At 40.4% G+C, this 22,398-nt stretch overlaps 1 protein-coding gene across 1 annotated transcript in view; it reads right to left on the reverse strand.

Annotated features, from left to right (window-relative positions):
• Positions 1-22,398, reverse strand: part of LOC311241999 (uncharacterized protein) — a gene marked incomplete at its 5' end in the record, with an annotated part of 190,067 nt that overhangs the window by 63,846 nt on the left and 103,823 nt on the right. Inside the window, 4 exons of the mRNA XM_084330953.1 lie at positions 1,279-1,446; positions 6,112-6,186; positions 7,684-7,779; positions 10,945-11,097. Coding sequence (XP_084187079.1) covers positions 1,279-1,446; positions 6,112-6,186; positions 7,684-7,779; positions 10,945-11,097 — 492 coding nt within the window. The remainder of the gene's footprint in view (positions 1-1,278; positions 1,447-6,111; positions 6,187-7,683; positions 7,780-10,944; positions 11,098-22,398) is intronic.

Below are 22,398 nucleotides of genomic sequence, written 5' to 3' on the forward strand. Positions count from 1 at the left end.
TTGACCTGTCAACCAACTTGGAGGAAGATTTTCTTTCTTCTTACACTTTACCTTCTGCGAGTTTGGCAGTCTTGAACATGTGTAAGGGACCTAGGCTATCTACAGTAAATCTGCGGCAACACTCTCGTAAACAATCTTTTAAGTCACTCCACTTTGTAAAGGTGGGGAAAGGTTGGCATGTTTGAGGACCTTTTTGTTATTGAAGTAGCCATCTATATTTGATAGGTTGGACGCCGTTTCTTTTTCTTTTTGTCTTTATAATTTATTATTCTGTATTATTATTGTTTGTTATTCTCCTGTGGAGTTATGTTTTTGTTACTGTGGTTATTGTGTTGTCTTGTTTCATGTAATTAATAATAAAAAAAATTGATAAAAAAAAAAAAAAAACTGCTTCACTCTGGTTCACACTACAACACTGGTTATTAAAACTGCTTCACTCTGGTTCACACTACAACACTGGTTATTAAAACTGCTTCACACTACAAAACTGGTTATTAAAACTGCTTTACTCTGGTTCACACTACAACACTGGTTATTAAAACTGCTTCACTCTGGTTCACACTACAACACTGGTTATTAAAACTGGTTCACTCTGGTTCACACTACAACACTGGTTATTAAAACTGCTTCACTCTGGTTCACACTACAACACTGGTTATTAAAACTGCTTCACTCTGGTTCACACTACAACACTGGTTATTAAAACTGCTTCAGTCTGGTTCACACTACAACACTGGTTATTAAAACTGCTTCACCCTGGTTCACACTACAACAGTGGTTTTTAAAACTGCTTCAGTCTGGTTCACATTATTTACAACACAGGTTTAAAACTGTTAAAACAGAAACTGTTCCACTCAGGGCCACACATTTTTCTCAACTTCTCATGACATCAAACAGATTTAGCAAGTAATCCACTGTATTATTATTATTATTATTATTATTATTATTATTATTATTATTATTATTATTATTATTATTATTATTATTATTATTATTATTATTTACCTCAGTAATGATAAATTAAACAATAATTCCTTTTTAAAACACCAGCACACAAATACCACATTCTCCTTCATGTTGGCCCTCTGGCAACCTGTTTGTAATGTTTATCTGTCAACAAATTAACTTGTTAAATTCAATTAAATGGCCACTAAATTAAACAGTCTATGCACTGGAGGAATGCATATACTTAATATACAGATATGAGCAAAATGATGTCTGAAAGAGATTCATGATGTTGGTATTCCATCTTCTTTTGGCACCACACTCATTGTTTACCTCTCTGTCTTCTTCCTCTCCTCTCCTTCTCTTGACTGTGGGGCTCTCGTCACGCCTGCCCCTTCGAGAGCTAGAGGAGGTTCCAGAGGACTTTGTTCTCTTGGAGGTGGACGGAGGTGGAGACTGGAGCTCCTTCTCTGAGGGGGCCCTGCTGCTAATGCCGGGGTACTGGGGGTGGGGTTGAGAGGGGAGGAAAGGCAGAGGAGGTGAGGATGCAGGGGTCAGCAACCTTTACTATCAAAAGAGCCATTTCCCCCCCTCCCACAAAATAAAATTAATCTGGAACCAAACCAATTTACCCTTCAAATGAAGATAACAGTGTCTAACATTTTATAGTTATCCCCAAGCATACCCCACATTTAGCATAAAACGCCTGACGATTGCATACCCAAAGTAATTTGCGATTTATTATACTTTATACTTATAGCACAGTTTATTGCATTAATGGAATTATAAAACAACAAAAATAAAGCAAATTGTCATTTTATTGCTGTTTTTACCTGTTATAACAAAGGAAAACCTCAAACTCTTATGAAGAAGAGAAAAAAGACTGGCATGTGTAGACCTGCTTTTAAATAAAACACAGAAGAGGAGACAAAACACTGGCGTCTGTAGACCGACTTTGAAATAAAACCCTGAACTATGCAGGTCTATTTGAGTCCTTCCCTTATTAGTGAAACATTTATAAAATAAAAAGTAGTCCACTTTGAAAAAAGACTACCATGTGTAGACCTACTTTGAAATAAAACACAGAAGAGGAGAAACAACCCTGGCATCTGTAGACCTACCTAAGACTGAAAAATAGTAACTCAGTTACTTTACTAGTTACTTCATTTCAAAAGTAACTCCGTTACTTTACTAGTTACATACACCCAAATGTAATGAGTTACTGTGAAAAGTAACTATTTAGTTACTTAAAAAAATAAAAAATTGCTCCCATGCCCTTAGATACTCAAAATCTGTTGATCAACTTGACAGTTTCCATTCACATCACTGAACTCTGCTAAGCAATGTGGTCTATACAAACACAAATCTTGTCCCGAGTCCCGACGTAATAAGAAATGCGCCGTGCCTAATTGTATCGCCGCTTAGGTTGAAGGAACAGCCTTGATGTCGCTGGAGCGTTTCATTATAACCGTCTTGCAATGTTGTTTAAGATATCAATCGTGCATTGCAACGTTAGAATAGTTAGGATATCAATTGTGCATGAAAGGACTATATTTATATTGTTTGATTAGTATTGATGAGATTCCCTGGCAGATTCTTACAGTCAAAATCTGTTGATCAACTTGAGTTTCCATTAATTTGCATTCACATCACTGCACTCACCAAAGTCTGCGGTGGTCGAGATGTAACGTTAGTCCAGCCCCTCAAACATTTTCTTTATCACATTTCCATTTTGTATATTCTCTCTCCAAGTAGTTGGAAAAAGTGTTCCGTCCCATTTGCAGTGTGCCGCCTGGTAGCATGCTAACTAGAACCCCCGAAAGCGAGTGGCTTCAGTTCAGATGAGTCCTGTTAACGTTAGACTCAGCTACTAGCTTCATTGAAGCATGGGCAGTAGATAGGATCTTTGAGCCAAAACACAAATTACATTTAACTAAAACTTTCTTTTCTTTGTGCTCGACAAAAGAGAAATAGTGAGAATATCCATGCGAGTAGTGGGCGCCGTCATGACAGTCAAGACTAGAGTAAACAAAACACGCCCACAGCACAGCGTGTCCCCGCAGGTGAAGTGACACAGACAGGAGAGGAGGACTGCGCTGGATCGCTAACGCTAGCTAACAATCTACATAAAAATAACGCAGTAACGAACCATTCAGTAACGGTAACTGCGTTACTGAATTTCAAAAGTAATGCGTTAGAGTACTAGTTACCGCCAAAAGTAACAGCGTTACTGTAACACGTTAGTCCCAACACTGGTAGTCAGAAATGAATAGGAACAAGTATGGAGGTGGTGTCTGCATGTATGTACATAAAGATACCAAATGCATTAACCATACTGACCTGAATCATGAGACAATTGAAACTGTATGGGTTGAAATTTAGTTCGAAAGGGCAAAATCTGTACTAGTCGGCACAATCTACAGACCCTAGAACAGAGTGACTTTTATGATACACTTGATGGGTGTTTAGCTGGGGTTGAAGCAGTGGAGGTTATTGTATGACAGGGGTAGGCAATTAAGTTTGGCCGAGGGCAAAATTGTTTCCAAGCCATTGTATGGGGGGCCGGAAACAAAAACAATGACTAATTTAATATATTGATAGTGAAAACATTTTAACTCTGTGACAGACCACCTTATAACTAAGACATACATTTGTGGCAGAGGCAGAGAATGGACAAAATAAACGAGCTGCATAGGTGGCATAATAAACTGTAAACGACATACACATTTGCACTGAACATTATACCTTTGTCTTTTTGCCATTTTATTATAAAACCAGAGACAAGCGCCTCTCTCTTATCGGCCTATCTTACATTACGCGCAACCAATGCGTCTATCTGACAGCCCTTTTTGTGGAGCGCACTGGACTATTGAGAAACAATAGGAATTTGCCATTGGTTCTCCCAGTCCATGTGACCATTTCTAGCATTTCCATTGGCTATAGTGACAGACATAGATATATGATAAATGGATAGATACAGCGGATTAGATGTAGTCCAGGGAAAAAAACCAATCTAGATATTTCAAGATTCTATGCTTTACATCCGCGCATTCTCCGAGAGATGCACTACATTTTGAGATGACGATCGATTCCGATACAATAAAGCAAGTCTTTATCACAAACAAATCCAAAGATATTTAATGTTTTACAAAACATGTCTAGTGTTGCGCCCGGCTTTAGAGGGTTAAAAGCCTAATTGTATTTATTTAGTTAATAAATGTCTCGTTGTAATTCCTTATATACCTAATGTAGCGCATCTTCTTGAAGCAGATTCAGCTTTTTCTGCTCTGATTTCACTTCAGTTTAATTGCATTGTTACTGTTCACATGGGTGGTGCCGTCACAGTCATATATAAGTAAAGATAAAGTTTGAATGACTTACTGAACTGGTGTTTTAATTTCACACCACACATGTGGTGTGGCTTGTTTGTTATTTCAGCACCAGGCGCTGTCCACCAACTTTATTCATGTTGAGCAAGCGCTACATTGCACCTTGCTGCCTACCTACTCTGAACATGGATAAAACAAAGTATAATAAGCATTCTTTAGGTGGTGGTAGTTTCTCTATTTGGACATTATAGCTAACATAGCCTAGCCTAGTTGGTCTGATATATAATAATAAAAAAATAAAAACATTTTAAACTTTTTTTCTTCTTTTTTTTCTTCTGAGGGGCCAGATATTATTACTGGCGGGCCAATTTCGGCCCGCGGGCCGCCTATTGCCGACCTGTGCCCTATACCCTCTCATCCTCACCTACCATGTTACCCTATACCCTCTCCTCTCATCCCCACCTACCATGTTACCCTATTCCCTCTCCTTTCATCCTCACCTACCATGTTACCCTATAGGGTAACATGGTAGGTGAGGATGAGAGGAGAGGGTATATAGGGTAACATGGTAGGTGATGTTCAAGAGTTCCATTCCATATTTCCAGACTGGCCATCCATAATTCACATTAGAACCTATATAATCTACTCCACAGTGCATTCAAAGTAGGTTTAAGCTTTTACTTAACACTTTCTGTGCCAAAAACGTAAGAAGTCGTTATTGGGCAACAACCGTTGAGTGCCAAAAAACGTAAAAAGTAGTTTTTGGATCGTTTTTCCTTTTCCCCCCGATATTTGTATCCATTATTCATCCAGGGACCTTGGTGTTAGCATAGGGAATGAGTCTGAGATCGCCAAAGTGCAATACCGGCTGCATGCAGCTAGACGGCGGTATCGAGCACCCTTTGAAACCTTATATCTTGGTGTAACGTTCAAATGTCTCCGGGCGCACTTTTCTTTGTCAGGCGAGTCGAGCAATTCTCCCGGTTGCATCGAAGCGCGTCAATTACTCCAGATCCATATGTTATGGCGGGTTATGTCGTGGACCAAATGGGCATCGGATGGAGCAGATGGCGATCAAACAATTGGAATATTATTTTTGGAATACTCCAGATCACAGGTAAGGATCATCTGACGTCAATTCTGGCTTGATTGTGCAAGGTTTTCATACCGATCCAGCTGATCAGCATTTTTTGTGTTCAATACGAATGCAGTTACTGGTAATAAAATAATCAGAAACGACCCCCCCCCCCCCCCCTTTCATGCATTCATGATGAAACATAATACCTACTATATAGATTTGATTTGGGAATAGTAGCATGTCCAGGCAAGAAGTGCCAACGGTTATAGTAGAATTGACGTATAAGGCTATTACTCAGCCTTTCGGGAATTATCCCAGACCACTCTGAAATTATACTTATATTCACCACGGGATAACGCGCGAATGTATGCATGGAAAAATTCTCTTTTTTGCATCTTGACCGGAAGAAAGTCACTGTCAAATGACCATAGTATTGTATCCATGGCTATAATATAGAATATAGATTTAGCTCTACAAACAAGGTGACGCACTCCTATCTTTTAAAGTGTTGGCATTGCTACAGCGGGACCCGTCTAATGGCTGGCACTGAAAGTGTTAAGGGCTTCTCCGATGGGGGAGTGGCCCAAATAGCTTTAGTTTTGTGGCTAAGTAGCTGGAGGTGCAGGAATGTTGTTAATTTACCCTTTAACATGATCAGAAAACAGTTGGTCACATTACACTCTGAGGGAGAGTGAGAAAGAGAGAGAGAGAGAGAGAGAGAGAGAGAGAGAGAGAGAGAAAGAGAGAAAGAGACATTACCTTCTGAGAGAGAGAGAGCACTGCTCTCTCTCTCTGCCTGCGTTCGTGTGGGTTTCCTCTGGGTTCTCCGGTTTCCTCCCACACCATAAAGACATACATGTTAGGCAGGGACTACAGATGAAAACTCTGGCACATTTACATTGATGTGGAAACTAGGGGTGTAACGGTACATGTATTCGTCCCGCAAATTTACGATACGGCCGTCACGGTGCGGTACGCGCGCCATACGACGAATACGCCCCACAGCGTAAACACACGAGTCCCACATGCAGGCACTCGCGAGGTCCGTGCAAGAACATCGCGCGGCACACAGAGTCCCCGACTTCAGTTCAGAGCGGCGAAAGTGCGCGGAGAAAGGCACATTTACATTGGAACACTGCAGGGTCATTACAGTTTTCTTTCGTTTTCTTGTTCGCCCAATAACGTTAACCAAATGAAACCAATGGAAAAAAACACACGCGTCGCCGACACACACGCACCAACAAACACATCAACATTCTCCCCCGCCGGACTCACAGGCACAGCTCATCAAATTAAAAAAATAAACATACTTTTCCGGACAGATCATCTGAGCTCCACTGTGTTTAAATCCAAATAATCCTCTGCCATTGTTGTAATATGTCATCTGTTCTCTAGTATTCAGTCTCGTCGTGAAGTTAAATTCTCTCTAGAAGTGAAACTGAAACTTAGCAAGGATACGTTGTTAAAGGGGCAGTAGGCAAGTGGATGCCTGAACACAGAATGACACCAGTATCACTGACTACCATGGCAAGCCTATAGAAAATTATTCTATTTAATAATAATGATCATAAATATAATATATAAATTACAAAAAATTAAACAAATTATATTAATAATTATTATTAAAAAAAAATCTGTTGTACCGAACTCGTACCGAACCATGACCCCAATACCGAGGTACGTACCGAACCGTGGCTTCTGTGTACCGTTACACCCCTAGTGGAAACTGAAGATGTTGATTAATGTGCACTGTCCCTGGGTAAAAAATAAATAAACATAAACAGAGAGACATTACCCTCAGAGAGACAGAGAGACATTACCCTCAGAGAGAGTGAGAAAGAGACACAAGACATTACCATCTGGGAAAGAGTGAGTGAGAATGAGAGACAGAGACATTACCCTCTGAGAGAGTGAGAAAGAGACAGAGAGACATTACCTTCTGAGAGAGACGGAGACATTACCCTCTAAGAGAGTGAGACAGAGAGACATCACCCTCTGAGAGAGACAGAGACATTACCCTCAGAGAGAGTGAGAGAGACAGAGACATTACCCTCCGAGAGTGAGACAGAGACATCACCCTCTGAGTGAGAAAGAGACATTACCCTCTGAGAGAGTGAGAAAGAGACAGAGACATTACCCTCAGAGAGAGAATGAGAAAGAGACAGACAGACATCACCATCTGAGAGAGAGTGAGAAAGAGAGAGACAGATAGACAACACCCTCAGAGTGAGAAAGAGAGAGACAGAGAGACATCACCCTCAGAGAGTGAGAACGAGAGAGACAGAGAGACATTACCCTTTGAGAGTGTGAGTGTGAGAAAGAGAGAGATACCTCATAAGTGCTAACAATATGGTTTCCTCTCATGGTGAAGTTCTTACAGTTGACCAAAGCCTCTGCTTCTTGCCAGCTGTCAAGCATAACCCACGCCTTCAAAGAGGGAGAGAAGAATGGACACAAACTGTCACCCCAGGGCCGGACGATATATGGGAGGAGGGGGGGGGGGTGTCATGAAACAGATATTCTCATCATATTGGACTGCAGAGTAATTGACCATATTCACACAGCGACCATACTGGTTGATGGGGCCGGAAGATGTGGAAGTGTCCCATTCACTTCAATGTTAAAACTTTGATATAAAAATACCACTTCAAGAAGCAAAATTGTGGAAACAACAGGCAGAAGACAATTATGAAAACGGTTTCCACTTTTTTATAATTGTGTTGCTAGAATACCCATTCATTAACTCATTGACTGCCACGCTGTGCTGCATCGTATATTCTATATTATAGCTATGGAGACTATGGCTCATTTGACAGGCACTATTTATAGTCCAACAGGGACAAAACAGTGTATTTCTACATACCTCCGTTTGTGCGCTATACCACGCTAAACATCGCCCCGTTTCACAATAATCGAGGCTGGTTTTCTAGATCGTGAGATAGGGCTGGGCGATATGGACTAAAAATAAAATCTGTGATTTTTTCACACCACATCCAATTTTAATCGATTTTTTTAGAAACGCCAAGGAAATCATTCAAATAAGCTTTGTTTTTATTTGACACAAAAATGATCAAACCAAGATGAAAATATTGGGATTGAATTGCAAACCTAACTTTCCCCAATCTTCACTTAAAATATATATATATATATATATATATATATATATATATATATATATATATATATATATATATATATATATATATATATAAGGTTACTCTTGATCAAACACTGATCAACAAAGATGAATGTCCCTATTGGGATTAATAGTGCAATAACTTGCTTTTTCACCAAACTTCACTTAAAACAAATAAAAGGTGCCTCTTGATCATCAAACAAGAATGAATTTCCCTATTGGGATTAATAAAGTACAAATCTAACTTTCACCAAACATCACTTTTTGTAAACTTTGTGTGTATTGAGCCTTACTGTATTGTACGCATTCTGCAATCTGTTAATAAAAGTTTCAATCAATCAAATTTGATTGATTGAACAGATTATTTATTATTTATTTATTTATTATTAACTCATTCAGCGCCGGCGCTATATGCCCGATATAGGTCTAGATGGCCACCACTTTAATCAATGGGAGGAGTGGGATATTTGCGAGTGGTTAAAATATATCTTAAATTATGGCTATGGGTCTAATACACTCGTCGATTATCAGTGAGTTGCTTGCAGTCAACATGTACAAAAGGGATTGTTTTTTCATACATTTCCGTTTTATACCGTTTTGAATACGAGTATAGTTTGTGATTTCTAGTAATTCCAGAGAAAGACACGATAATAGCCCTTTAGTGGAATACACAAAACACGTAATTTTTCGGCTGATTATCGAATCTTCCTGAAATCAACACTGCGGCTAGATCATGATTATTATCCTGCCTCGTGCATGCATGCAATGTTGTTTAGACCGGCGCGCCGCTCCCCCCCTCCTCCCACCCAACGGAAAACAGCCACACATACACACAGATACAGCGTCGATCGGGTAGAAATACATATCAGATCAACAATTAAATTTATATATAATGTTCTTCCCTTTTATCTGATGTAATGCAAAAGAAATAATCCAATTATCTGATCACCATTTGAAGTACTGGGTACGGAGGTCCGTGCCACGTTCAACAGCATTGAGGGGGGGGGGGCAGCCTCACAGATCTATCGTTGGAATCAGGTTACCTCGCCTGATTATTTAAACCATGCCTGCACGGCTTGGATCGTCCCAGAAAAAAACTATACCATTCCCAGTGGAGTGCAATACCAGCCGGAAGGCGTAGGGGGCAGTATTTGCCCTTTTGCGAGCTCAGACCCATTCCCAACGATAACATCAGGCTGGATGGATGAAAATGAATGGATATTGCTAATAAAATAAATAACGATTAAAACCTGACTATACTCGTTATTGGCGCTCAAGCGATGGCGAGTTACCCCGACTATCATCGGGTCTGGCGTCCAATGAATTAACAGATTGCAGAATGGTTACAATACAGTAAGGCTCAATACACACAATTGTTAACTCATTGGGGGCCAACAGCAGAGGGCGCTGATGGCCCTTCAGCGCCAGTGCTTTATCCAATGGAGAATAGGACTTACTTGCGAGTGCTTAAAATATATAAAATATAATAGCAATAGATCTAAATAACACGTTGATCGTCAGTGAGTTGCTTCCAGTCAACATGCACGAAACAACATTTTTCATACATACAACCCTTTTATACCGTGATGAATATGAATATATTTGTAGAGCGTTCTGTCTAATCTCAATAAACTCGAGCAAATCAAGCTTCAATGTATTTCATTAGAAATCGTGACATTTGTCGCTTGATTTATGAATGGTTTTCAAATAAACGCTAGATTATCGATATTATATGTGTCATCATGCGCGAACAGAAGCGGGGTCTGAAAAATCGCTTCTCCGTACTTTTGTCGGTGCGAACCTCACACGCGCGCTCCGATGGCGGTGAAAGAAACATAGGATTAACCCAAGATTCGTAACATAAAGTCCTTACCTCACATCTGATGTAGTGCAAAAAGATTAATACAATTCCTGATCGCCATTCCAAATATTGATCGCGTTTATTGATCCAACGTTATATGTCCAAAACACATAATCCACATGGTTGCTACACGATCGTTTCAATTCCATATTTCTCACATATGGTTGTGTTATTTTCAGCTCCAGGTCATCGAAAATTTCACAAACATAGAAAATCCCCAACACTGAACAGAAAAGTGTTATAGAAATTCCATTTATTATTATTCTGATACACCCCTAAGAATAGAAACAGTGGTGAAATAGCAACACTATATTATCACCGACTTCCAAGTTGGGGGATGCCCCTTTGAACAGCACATCTGAGGTTTCTCTCCTCCACATCGGCTGTTTTTCCTTATCTTCATTGGGGAAAGTCTGGCATATTTGGATTTTGTTGTGTTCTTTTGTTCTCGATTTATTGTGATGTTTCTTCTTGACTTGTTTAAAGAAGACTTGTACAGACCATGGGGACATTATTGTGAGTTTGGGCTTCAAATACATTTGATTTGATTTGAAATACAAGCATCGAGACACGCCCACATACACTAACATCCTACCTGCTTATTGTCCATCGACAGAACGAACTTATTGCCCGGTCCAAATGCAGGCGTCAGAGCCTGGATCACATGGGAAGGGCCACACTTCCTTGGAATTCCCACCAGGTTTAGCAGAGTTGGACGCAGGACTTTGGGAGTCTCAGATGACAGAGCCTATAGAGGGAGAGAGAGATGCATGGAGAGAGAGATTGGTAAAGATGGGTACAGACAGAAGGCAAGAGAGATATAGAGAAGAGATGTATAGAGAAGGTGTATAGAGAGAAAAAAGAGGCAAAAAGTGTATAGAGAACACAGGGCCCGGTTCAGACTTGAGATAGGTATATGCAGTGTGGAGTTAATACTAACATGTCTCTACAGCCCATTCAGGGCTCGGACTTGTCCTTGTAATGAAGTCACTCAAAACCAGTTGTGCACAAAAAAAAAGAAAATAATTTGTTTTTTGTTGAATAAGTTTACCAGGGAATTATTTTTTTTTCCAACATGGAAAGTTATATTTTTTTGGTGTTATGAACCTCCATGTGAAATTAGGTCCAAAATGCACCTTTTCCTCAGTGAGTCATCTATTTGGATATTGTTCTGGGTGTCTTTTAGCAGCCAATGTGAAAATATTACAAATTTTGGTGTTGCCTTCATATTTGGACCAATAAGTCCCTGCAACTTGAATGTGGGTAGGGATTTAAATTTTTTTTACGGCTGTGGGTAGGGCGTTCCACATTGATAATTATTGCGGAACGTGTTTAGACCCTTGTTTGTGCCGAATCTGGGTTGAACATGATTTGTGGAACTCCCTCTGGTGTTGTGGTTGTGGTATTCACCGACCTTTGGGAAGGATTTCAACATGTACATTGGTACCTTAGTGGTGTGTATCTTGTAGACCAGGCCTATTTGCAAGTTGCTGTAATCTGTCGTCTACTCTATGCCATCCAAGGTTGTCAAAATGGGCAGGGGTGATGTGGGTTTTAGGAGTAAGGCCAAGCAGTAGTCTGACCAGTTTGTTTTGTGATGTTTGTAATCTTGTTTTTAGTGCCTTTGAGGTGCTTTGGTACCATGAGGTGCAAGTACCCTTGAATGAGTGCTCCTGTTAGAGTCTTCAGGGTATTCTTGTTTACCAGAGAGGATATCCGGTACAAGAATCTTGTTCGTTGGTTGACTTTTTTTATTACATTGGATGCCATTTTGTCACGGGAAAGATTTGCCTCTAGGATGGAACCCAGGTATGTAATTTCATCTTTCCTTTTTTTTTATCCACTTTTTCTCCGCTTTTTCTATTTTTCTCCCATCCCAATTTTGCTGTGCCAATTCTCCCCTCCAGTCTTGACCGTTGCTCGCATATGCCCCCCACTGGCCGGTTGTAGGGAGGATAGAAGCGTTGAATCACATGTCCCCTCCGATACACGAGGAGGCAGCCTGTCACATCTTTTCACCTGCCAGCGCGGACTCTCATTGGCGAGGTGTAACGTGTGGGAGGCTCACACTACCCCCGCCATTTCCTGTCTCTGCTGTGCAGGCGTCCCCCAACGGACCTGTAGGAGTCGCTGTCCACAACGTCCAGATTACCACCCATCGACTTCCACCCGCTAACTCAGCCGCTCGAGTTAGTATGACGGCCGGCCCAAGCCGGAGGCAATGCCGACACCCGGATTCGAGACCGGAGTCTCTTGCATTGGTGACGAGCGCAATCTCCGCTGCGCCACCCAGCCGCCCGAATTAATCTTTCCTTGTGACAATATTGTCACCCACTGTAACAGAGGTTGGTTTAGCTGAGTTTGTTATTTTATCCGAAGAGAATGGACTCCTGTTTTGCCCATGTGTAATGATAGTTTGTTATCAGCGAGCCAGGTGCAGATTCTGCCGAGTTCTGAGCTGAGGGTTTTTTCAACCTGTAACTTGTTCTTGTCAGAGACCAGCAGATTAAAATGTATTGTCATCATACATAATAATAATAATAATAATAATAATAATAATAATAATAATAATAATAATAATAATAATAATAATAATAATAATAATAATAATAATAATAATAATACATTTTATTTGGTGGTGCCTTTCACAACACCCAAGGCCACCTTACAGATCATAAAAACACAGCAAGGCAGTTAAAAGTCGAGGTTAAAAACAAAACAAACAAACAAACAGCAGGGGGTATAGAACACTCAGTGACACAGGTTATAGTGAATATGCGAGTTTAAACAGATGGGTTTTCAGTTGTGATTTATATGATGATAGGGAGTCAGACTGTCGGACATGTGGGGGCAGGGAGTTCCAATGTCTGGGAGCCGAGCAGCTGAAAGCTTGGGCACCCATGGTGCTGAGGCGTGAGCTGGGGATAGATAGCAGTCCAGAGGATGAACGGAGGGTGCACCCATGGTGCTGAGGCGTGAGCTGGGGATGGATAGGAGTCAAGTAGAGGATGAGCGGAGGGTGCGGGAGGGGGTGTATTCCGACCTGGAGGTCAGTGATGTAGATGGGGGCTAGATTGTGGAGGGCTTTGAAGGTGAGTAGGAGGTTTTTGAAGTCGATCCGGTAGTGAACAGGGAGCCAATGTAATTGAATGAGGATGGGGGTGATGTGGTCGGATGAGTTGGTGCGGGTGATGATCCTGGCAGCAGAGTTTTGGATAATTTGGAGTCTGTTGAGGAGTTTGGTGGGAAGGGCGGTGAGGAGAGCATTGCAGTAATCGATCCGGGATGTGACGAATAAGTGGACCAGGGTTTCAGACTTTCAGTGTTTGATTGGGACCGAGATGGGCGGAGTCTGGAGATATTACAGAGGTGAAAGAAAGCAGACCAGGTGATGTTTTTGATGTGTGGTGCAAAGGAGACGCAATACAGCACCTATAGCTATATAGTGGAATAGACTGTATTAATATTCCATATTTATACAGTCTAGTTGCGCGCTCCTGGCCACCTGCCGCAGCGCACGCACACACACTGTATAGTCTACGTGCGTAATGAATGAACAGTAGGCTTATATTATTCTAATGACTTGTTTTATTAGGAGATCGCAGATACTGTGCTGCCCTATAGTAGCAGTGTTTCCCTTATATGCATTCAACAGCGGCGCAGCTGTTTTTTCTTTTTAATATTTTTTTTCATTCCATTTGGGCTGTGGAGGGTGCTTAATGTCTGAAGGAGTCCACTGAAGGCTTCTTGTCCCCTGCGAAAGCATGCAATTGGTCCACCAGATGGATACATCATTTGTCTAGTGTGTTCATTAGACAGGGGAAATCCTCTGTGCAGGGATGTAGCACTACGGATGTTTGGAGGGAGTGAGTTCCAGAGGGTGGGTGCGGCAACAGAGAAGGCTCTGGGACCAACAGTCCGCATGTTGGTGGTGGGGATGGAGAGGAGACCGGAGTCAGGATCGCAGCCTCCGGGGCGGGATGTAGGTGATGAGGAGGATCTAATACAAATAGTGTACATTTTCTTAAGTGTTGAGGCATGTCATTAATCTTGACATTTACCCTGATTACAACTACACTGCAAACTAATTGAATCTTATCAAGTGAACATATCTTGTATTTGGTACAATAAGTCCAATATTTAGTAGAATTATCTTATCCAACTGGCAGATATAGCTTTTTTTCAGATGTCAATTTAATCTTGTTTTAAGAAAACAAGGTTAACATTTTCTTAAAACAAGATTAAATTGACCAAAATCAAGAAAGCAAAATTATCTGCCAGTGGAATAAGATAATTCAAGATAATTCTACTCAATATTAGACTTATTGTACCAAATACAAGATATTTTCACTTGATAAGTGAATTTCTTTCAGTGTACAAATATGCAGCTACCTGGGCCTCCAGAGCACTTCTAGTGTCAGCGGACACACCAAAAATATCCTAGCAAATTCACATGACTCCATGAAGATGAACATGAATAACTCGAATAATCTCGAACAATTCTAAGGTAGTTTTAAGTTATTTCTCCGGCAGCGTGCGTTAATATGGATTCCGACGGCACGTGCGCACGCACAAATATGGATTCCGGCACAGCGCTGTTGATTTTTTTTTCAGGGGAAACACTGAGTAGTCATACTGTATAACATACAGTACACATCTTAGCGTGACATCTCCACAGAGACAGGCGTGAGCGGACCAGACTCCAGAGACATCGGGCACCGGTGTCACACAAAAGGCTGCTCAGCGTATTGGTTGCCATCGACCTGCATTAAATGTAGTAAACTGGCATGAGAAATGTAGGAAATTGGTAAGCAGTGGTACGCTTGACTGAAACCTCAAACGATTGCAGACATGCTGCGCAGAGTCCGGTCCGCTCACAGTAGGCGCGACTCTGTGGCGGCCTTAAGATGTCATGCTAAGATGTGTACTGTATTTACTGTACGTACTACTATAGGGCAGAGCATACAGTATCTACTATCTCCTAATGAAACAATTAGAATAATATAAGCCTACTGTTCATTCATTACACACATAGGCTATACAGTGTGTGTGTGTGTGTGTGCGTGTGTGTGTGTGTGTGCTGAACAGGTGGCCAGGAGCGTGCAACAAGATGGTATAAATATGGAATATTAATACAGTCTATTGCACTAGATATCCACACGATTAGCTTTAGTTCTTATTTATTTATCCACTGTCATTTGCAGTGTTGGTGTAGTGTTTTTATTTATTTTTGGACATTACGATGCCTCTTGAGGCATGACTGTAAATGGAAAACTAAATGTTTTATCATACAAATATTGTCATATTTATTATTATTATGATTAATTAATTACAAGGATGCCTGTAGAGTTGATATGAACGAAATCACCATGATTCCTCCCAAATAAAGCCCTTAAGAACATGGTGCACACGAGTCACACGAGACTTACGACTGTTCTTCAGCGCTCCTAAATACTGCTCTTAGTTAAGACCGCATCCAGGAGAAGGGACAGTTGGTGAATCCCAAAATTGCCCTGAAAATTTCTTAAGTAGCGCTAGGACAAAAATGTGTCTGATCTTTTGTCTCAACACTTTGAGTGCCAGCTATTAGCCGCAGCCGCCTGTTGCGACGCCGCCAGTAGATAGATAGGGATTCGTCACCTTGTTTGTAGAGCTATAACTATATTCTATATTATAGCTATGGATACAATACCATGGTCATTTGACAGTAAGAACCTTCCGTTCGAGATGCAAAAAATTAATAATTTTTCCATCCATACGTTCCCGTTTTATACCGTGGTGAATATGAGTGTTATTTCGGAATGATCCGGGCTAATTCCTGGGAGGCTGGTTATAACCCGCAACGTGTATTATACTAAATCCATTGGCGTTTCGTCCCTACACACGCTACAATTAAAAAATCGAATGCATATGATAGGTATTATGTTTCATCATGAATGCATGAAAGGGGGGGGGGGGGGGGGGGGGTAGTTTTTTGATGCTTTGATCGCCATCAACGGCATACGTTGTGGACTAACGTTACACACACGCGGTCGGATCACATTGAAAACATGCTTGGATCAACGCAAGATTGACTAGGATGTACCCCAAAAAAGAATATTCCAATTATCTGATCGCCATTCCAAGTATTGATGTCCATCGTGTCGCCAACATAATCCACCACACATCATGAATCGGGAGTATTTGATTCTTCTCAATCCGAGCGTTATAACTGCTCGTCTTGCCCGGAGAAAAAAAGCCGACCCGGACCCATATGTCTGTGCACAGCGACTTGTGGCACATGTAGAGATTTTCATTTTCCAGATTATTCCAGATTGCGAAAGTACAGAATCTAAGCTTTCAAATGAGTCATATTTTTTTATCTGAATTTTTTTTTGAAAAAGATTTTGATCATTTAAATATTGTAAATCAAATGTTTTCTTGAACACTAAGGGGAGAAATCGTCGCTCAAAGATTTCACACTTCTGCTCGTTTGAGCTGGGCGTCAACAATAGACGAATAGACGAAAATGAAAACTGCAAAAGTGATACCGATCTTCAAAGCAGGTGAGAAAAATCTATTCACCAATTACAGGCCGGTTTCTCTCCTTTCCCAGTTCTCAAAGATAATGGAAAAATTATTTGCTGCACGATTAGACAGTTTCATTGATGAACACGCATTACTTATAGACAGTCAAGTATGGATTTAGATTAGGGATGTCCCGATCCGATCACGTGATTTTCCGAAGATCGGGATCGACAAAAAAAAATAAAAAAAATAATCTGATTTTTTTTTTTATTCAACAAACATGACCATGTTCACGTCTTAAACTCATACCGAGGCCTTAGTTTTGGTTTTAAATTGCATATCATCATTCATTTATTTATTGTCACACAGAGCATAAGAATTTTGCCAAAACAAACCAATAGTATCCAGCTGCAGAACGGCAGACCAGCCACACACTCTGACCCAATTTTTTTTATCCCAATTTCTCACATTACATTCACCCTGAATGTTGACGTTATCCAGGTGAAAAGTTAACTTCATTCAAGCGAGGCATTGCAATCCTTGACATAAATCATTTGATGTATAATTAAATCAAAGGAAATGCGTTTGGGTCTGAGAGTGTGGCTGGTCTGCCGTTCTGCAGCTGGTTACTATTGGTTTGTTTTGGCAAAATTCGTCTGCTCTGTGTGACAATAAATAAATGAATGATGATATGCAATTTGTATGAGTTTAAGACGTGAACATGGTCATGTTTGTTGAAAAAAAAAAAAAAAAAAAAAAAATGTGATCGGATCGGGAAATATCGGTATCGGTAGATACTCAAAATCACATGATCGGGATCGGATCGGGAGCAAATAAACGTGATCGGGACATCCCTAATTTAGATTGAATCATTCAACGTCATTGGCACTTATGGACCTAGTGGAAGAACTGACGAGCATAATTGATAATAAGAAGTTTGCAATAGGGGTCTTCATAGATCTGAAGAAGGCGTTTGACACTATAAATCATGATATTCTGCTACTAAAATTGGAAAGGTATGGGATCAGAGGAGTAGGGCTCAAATGGTTAAAGAGTTACTTAGAACAAAGACAACAGTTTGTGCAGTTGGGGGAGTACAGGTCCAATCAGTCAAACATAATCTGTGGTGTGCCACAAGGGTAAATTCTGGGCCCGAAACTATTCATACTGTATATAAATGATATAGGTAATGAGTCTAAAAAATTGAAAAATGTCATTTTTGCTGACGATACAAATGTTTTCTGTGAGGGAGAGAACCTCCAAATGCTTTTAAAGAATGTCGCAGCTGAGCTATCCAAGCTGAAAGTGTGGTTTGATGTAAATAAATTATCATTAAATATTAAAAAAAAGAAAATTCATGATATTTGGTAAACGTGATATACAAGTAAATACACCGGTTGAACTAATGATTGATAGTATTAAACTGGAGAGGGTATTTGAGAATACATTTCTGGGTGTGATAATAGACCACAAACTCAACTGGAAACCTCATATCAAATATGTCAGGACTAAATTGGCACGGAGTGTTGGTGTTTTATGCAAGATAAGACACATTCTAAACCAAAAAACACTATACACTGTACACTCTTCCTACCATATATGAGCTACTGTGCGGAGGTGTGGGGCAGTGCATGTGAGCGGATGAGAGCGTGAGCGGCGCGGGCGGTTTTGACGTGAGCGAGGAGTGGGTTTTAAAATGTGTCGGCGCGACGTCCGGAGCGAGAGTTCTCCTCCGCTCCAATCCACTCCAGACCGCTCACAGTGGTTTAACACTGATGTTAATATACATGTAGTACAATGCCAAAGCAACAGATGGCGATGTACAAACATGAAGGCCATTTTCAACCAATGAGAAGGGTGAACCTGTGATATCCTGTTCAGGCTTTGTCACTCACTCCTGTTAGAAAAAGTATCGACGCCATTGTTGTTGTCGTTAGCTTACATGCTAACGTTAATGGCAGCGACCATAGCATTGTGGCTCGGCTAGCTATCACACTTTAATCGCCATGGGTTAAATTCATAATTTACCATCCCTCGCCAGCTCTATTTGTCTATGGAGAAGTTCCCCTTCTTTGCAGGGCTATAACTTTTTAAATTCTATTGCTAAATTGCCATTATTATGGCCCATTCAATGTCCTATATGTATTGTTCAGGGTGTAGCAACGTTAAACTTTTTCATTCACATATTCATACTAAAATATGGTCTAAAGTATAAGTATGTTTTTATCGTTTTCTGCAGCTTTCTTCAGAACGTGATTTATAGCCCTAAATGCATTATATTGATGATCAAATACAGTTTGGTAGGAATCTGTGCGAGATAAAAAATTTCAACTGGACGTGGTTCTAGAAGTTTCTACGCATCATCTGATGATGACCGGATGGGCGGGGGATCGTTTATAATTCCGTGGGCAGCGTTAGATGATTCATCCAGAGTGGGTCATATGTTCATCAGATCAGTTAGTATAGAAGACGTTAGAAAATAACGCTGAATCTTACCGTGGCTTCCTCGCGCCGCTGGCAGATGAGCGTGGAACAGAATTTTTTCTATTATGGGATGGAGAAATGCCCGATCCATTTCCAGGTTGTATAATAGTATATACGTCCAAATCATGTTTTTTTTTCAAGTTATTTGCACCGATCGATGTTCACTGTGTCAATACGGAGTCTCTCTAACGATAGCGAGTGCCCGGACCACATATGGATGAGCACTACCGGTTCAAAGGTTAATTTCCGGCTGGCGATCTGCCACCAGATGGCGCTCTTGAACCGCTAGAGAGTTGAGTGGAGCTTTGCACTGTGTCTCAGGGCTCCGGAAAGGAAATATGATTTCGATGACAGATTTTTGAAATATTGACATCAAAGACGAGTTACGGCGTCTTCGGCAGAATGAGCATGGCTAGGAATGACGTGTATACTCGTTCACGGCGATCATAGTGTTAATAGAGCTAGTGAATGGATAAACAACGTTATTTAACATTGCAGAATTGGTACAATTACAATGCGGCTCAATACAAACAATTGTTAAGTTTGAGCTAATTTACACCATGCTCCAAAAAAAAATAAAAAATCTGCCGAGCGATCTGGCGCGGGGAGCGCTCGATTCAAGGTGAGTGGTGAGCGAGCGGAGAGCGACTTGGGGGCGGGGTCAACATGAGCGATTAGCGGAGCGGACCAAGCTTTAAAGAGCGAAGAGCGGATTTCTCGGCCGCGCCGATCCGCTCACGTGGCCTGGTGTGGGGTAATACCTACAAAAGCACTCTACAGCCAATATGCACCATGCAAAAAAATGCAATAAGAATAATCGACAATGTAGGATATTATGAACACACCAATAACTTATTTATAAAGCTACAAGCATTGAAATGTATGGACCTAGTGGATTTCAAAACTGCCCTCATTGTATACAAAGCCAGATACAAACTAATCCCAGGCAACATTCAAAAATGGTTCAGAGACAGGGAAGGAGAATATAACTTAAGAGGGAATCTTAAACAACCAATGGTACACACTACGCTGAAAAGCATGTGCATATCGGTGTGTGGAGTGAAGTTGTGGAATAATTTACCTGAATACATCAAACTGAGTAAACATGTGGCACAATTTAAAAAGCAGCTAAACACACATTAGAGAAATACAGAAATTAGTAATAAGGATAAACAAAGTTATGTTATATTGTGTTATGTAGTGCTGTACTATATTCACTGCTGTCAAGTGAATCAAGTCTAGTAAAATTAATGGAAGAACAAACATAAATGTAAGGGGGTAGGGATCAATAAGCTTAGCTTCCCTCTACTCCTTTTTTGGACATGTCTGCTAACCAAACACATTGCTCTTGACCTTTTGTTTATAATTCCTTTCTATTTTTATTTTTTTTAATGTTTTTTAATTTGTTGTTATGATTGTTTGGTTTGACAGAACAAGATACCGTGATTTGTTTGGAGAAATATGGAGAAGTACATGTTCAAAAATAAACTTTTCATTCATTCATTCATTCATTCAATCATTCATTCATTCATTCATTCATTCAATAGCAACTGTTGTAGCCAATTTGAGGATCTTTCTGTGGTTACTTTATTGAATGAAGGCACTGTGTTATTGTGAAGGTGTTGACTAATTAGCTGGGCAGTGGGCATAGGAGGCGGGGCTCAGATGTTCTCAGGCACAGCCTATTTATATGTGTGTCACAGGTGTGGAGCGGGAGGGAATTGGGGAATCATCACAGGGAAGTAGGGCTGTCTTAAATGCTTCGAAGCTTCGAACGTTCGATTCGATGGCACAAGCTTCGAACATTAAAAAAAAAATCGAAGTTTAAAAAAAAAATAAAAAAAAATAAAAAAAAATCTTCGATTTGTGTGTGTGTGTAGGTGTGTGTGTGTGTGTGTGTGTGTGTGTGTGTGTGTGTGTGTGTGTGTGTGTGTGTGTGTGTGTGTGTGTGAACTACCCATCCCAGTTAGGACAGCCGAATCCCGTCCAATCTTTCGCCGTCGACTAAAGACTCACTTCTTCAACCATTATCTGAAATGATAAAAAAAAAAAAAAAAAAAATCTAACCGTGACTAACCTTACTGTCATGCACTTGTCCTAATAAACTAACCTACACTGTAACACGCAACACTTTGATGAACATTGTTACTCAGCTGATAGAGTTGTACCCTTCTTGCTGTCTTGTCGTACAGAACTTGTAAGTCGCTTTGGATAAAAGCGTCAGCTAAATGTAAGTGTGTGTGTGTGTGTGTGTGTGTGTGTGTGTGTGTGTGTGTGTGTGTGTGTGTGTGTGTGTGTGTGTGTGTGTAGGTGTGTGTGTGTGTGTGCGCGCACCTTGTAGAATTCCACACATAAGAAAGAAAGATACTGGGATGAATAAACAAAATAGGAAATAAAATGTAGAAATGCATGCAATACATAAATAAATATGAATCTCCATATATGAAATATAACATTTAGATAAGGTGCTACTGAGATGTTTTGGTGAGTTCTTTGTTTTTTTGTGGAAGTTGCCCTTCTTAAAAATGCATGAACATTCACTGATAATTGGTCTGTAGTGGAGTCTACAAGGTCTACATTGCCGGACCATGTAGAATCCGGACCTTGTAGACTGACATAATTCTGTGCATAGTTTAGTCTACACAGGCCATATTTCAAATAATCAAAATCTTACTTCATTCATCTTAAACATTCTTGATTTGGGGGATTGGTAGTTCCCATGAAATCTGAAGTTGTTCAAACGACAACAGCGATCCACCTTGAATTAAATCACACAGCCGAGTGAAACCTTGTTGGATGCGTCAGTCACGAAAGGGGCTACTTAATTAATTAATCCAACCCACTTTATTTATAGAGCACATTTAAAAACAACAACGTTTACGAAAGTGCTGTACAAGTCCCACAACATAAGATAAACAAAAAAAATATATTAAAAAAAAAACATTAAAAAACAAAAAAAAACTTTTTTTTTCCGAAGCTTCGAATTAAAATCGAAGCTCGGCCCCGAAGCTTCGATTGCCAAAAAAGCTTCGAAGGTCAGCCCTACAGGGAAGCCACA

The sequence above is a fragment of the Notolepis coatsorum genome (genome assembly GCF_963971535.1).
Source record: "Notolepis coatsorum genome assembly, chromosome: 1".
Taxonomy (NCBI): domain Eukaryota; kingdom Metazoa; phylum Chordata; class Actinopteri; order Aulopiformes; family Paralepididae; genus Notolepis; species Notolepis coatsorum.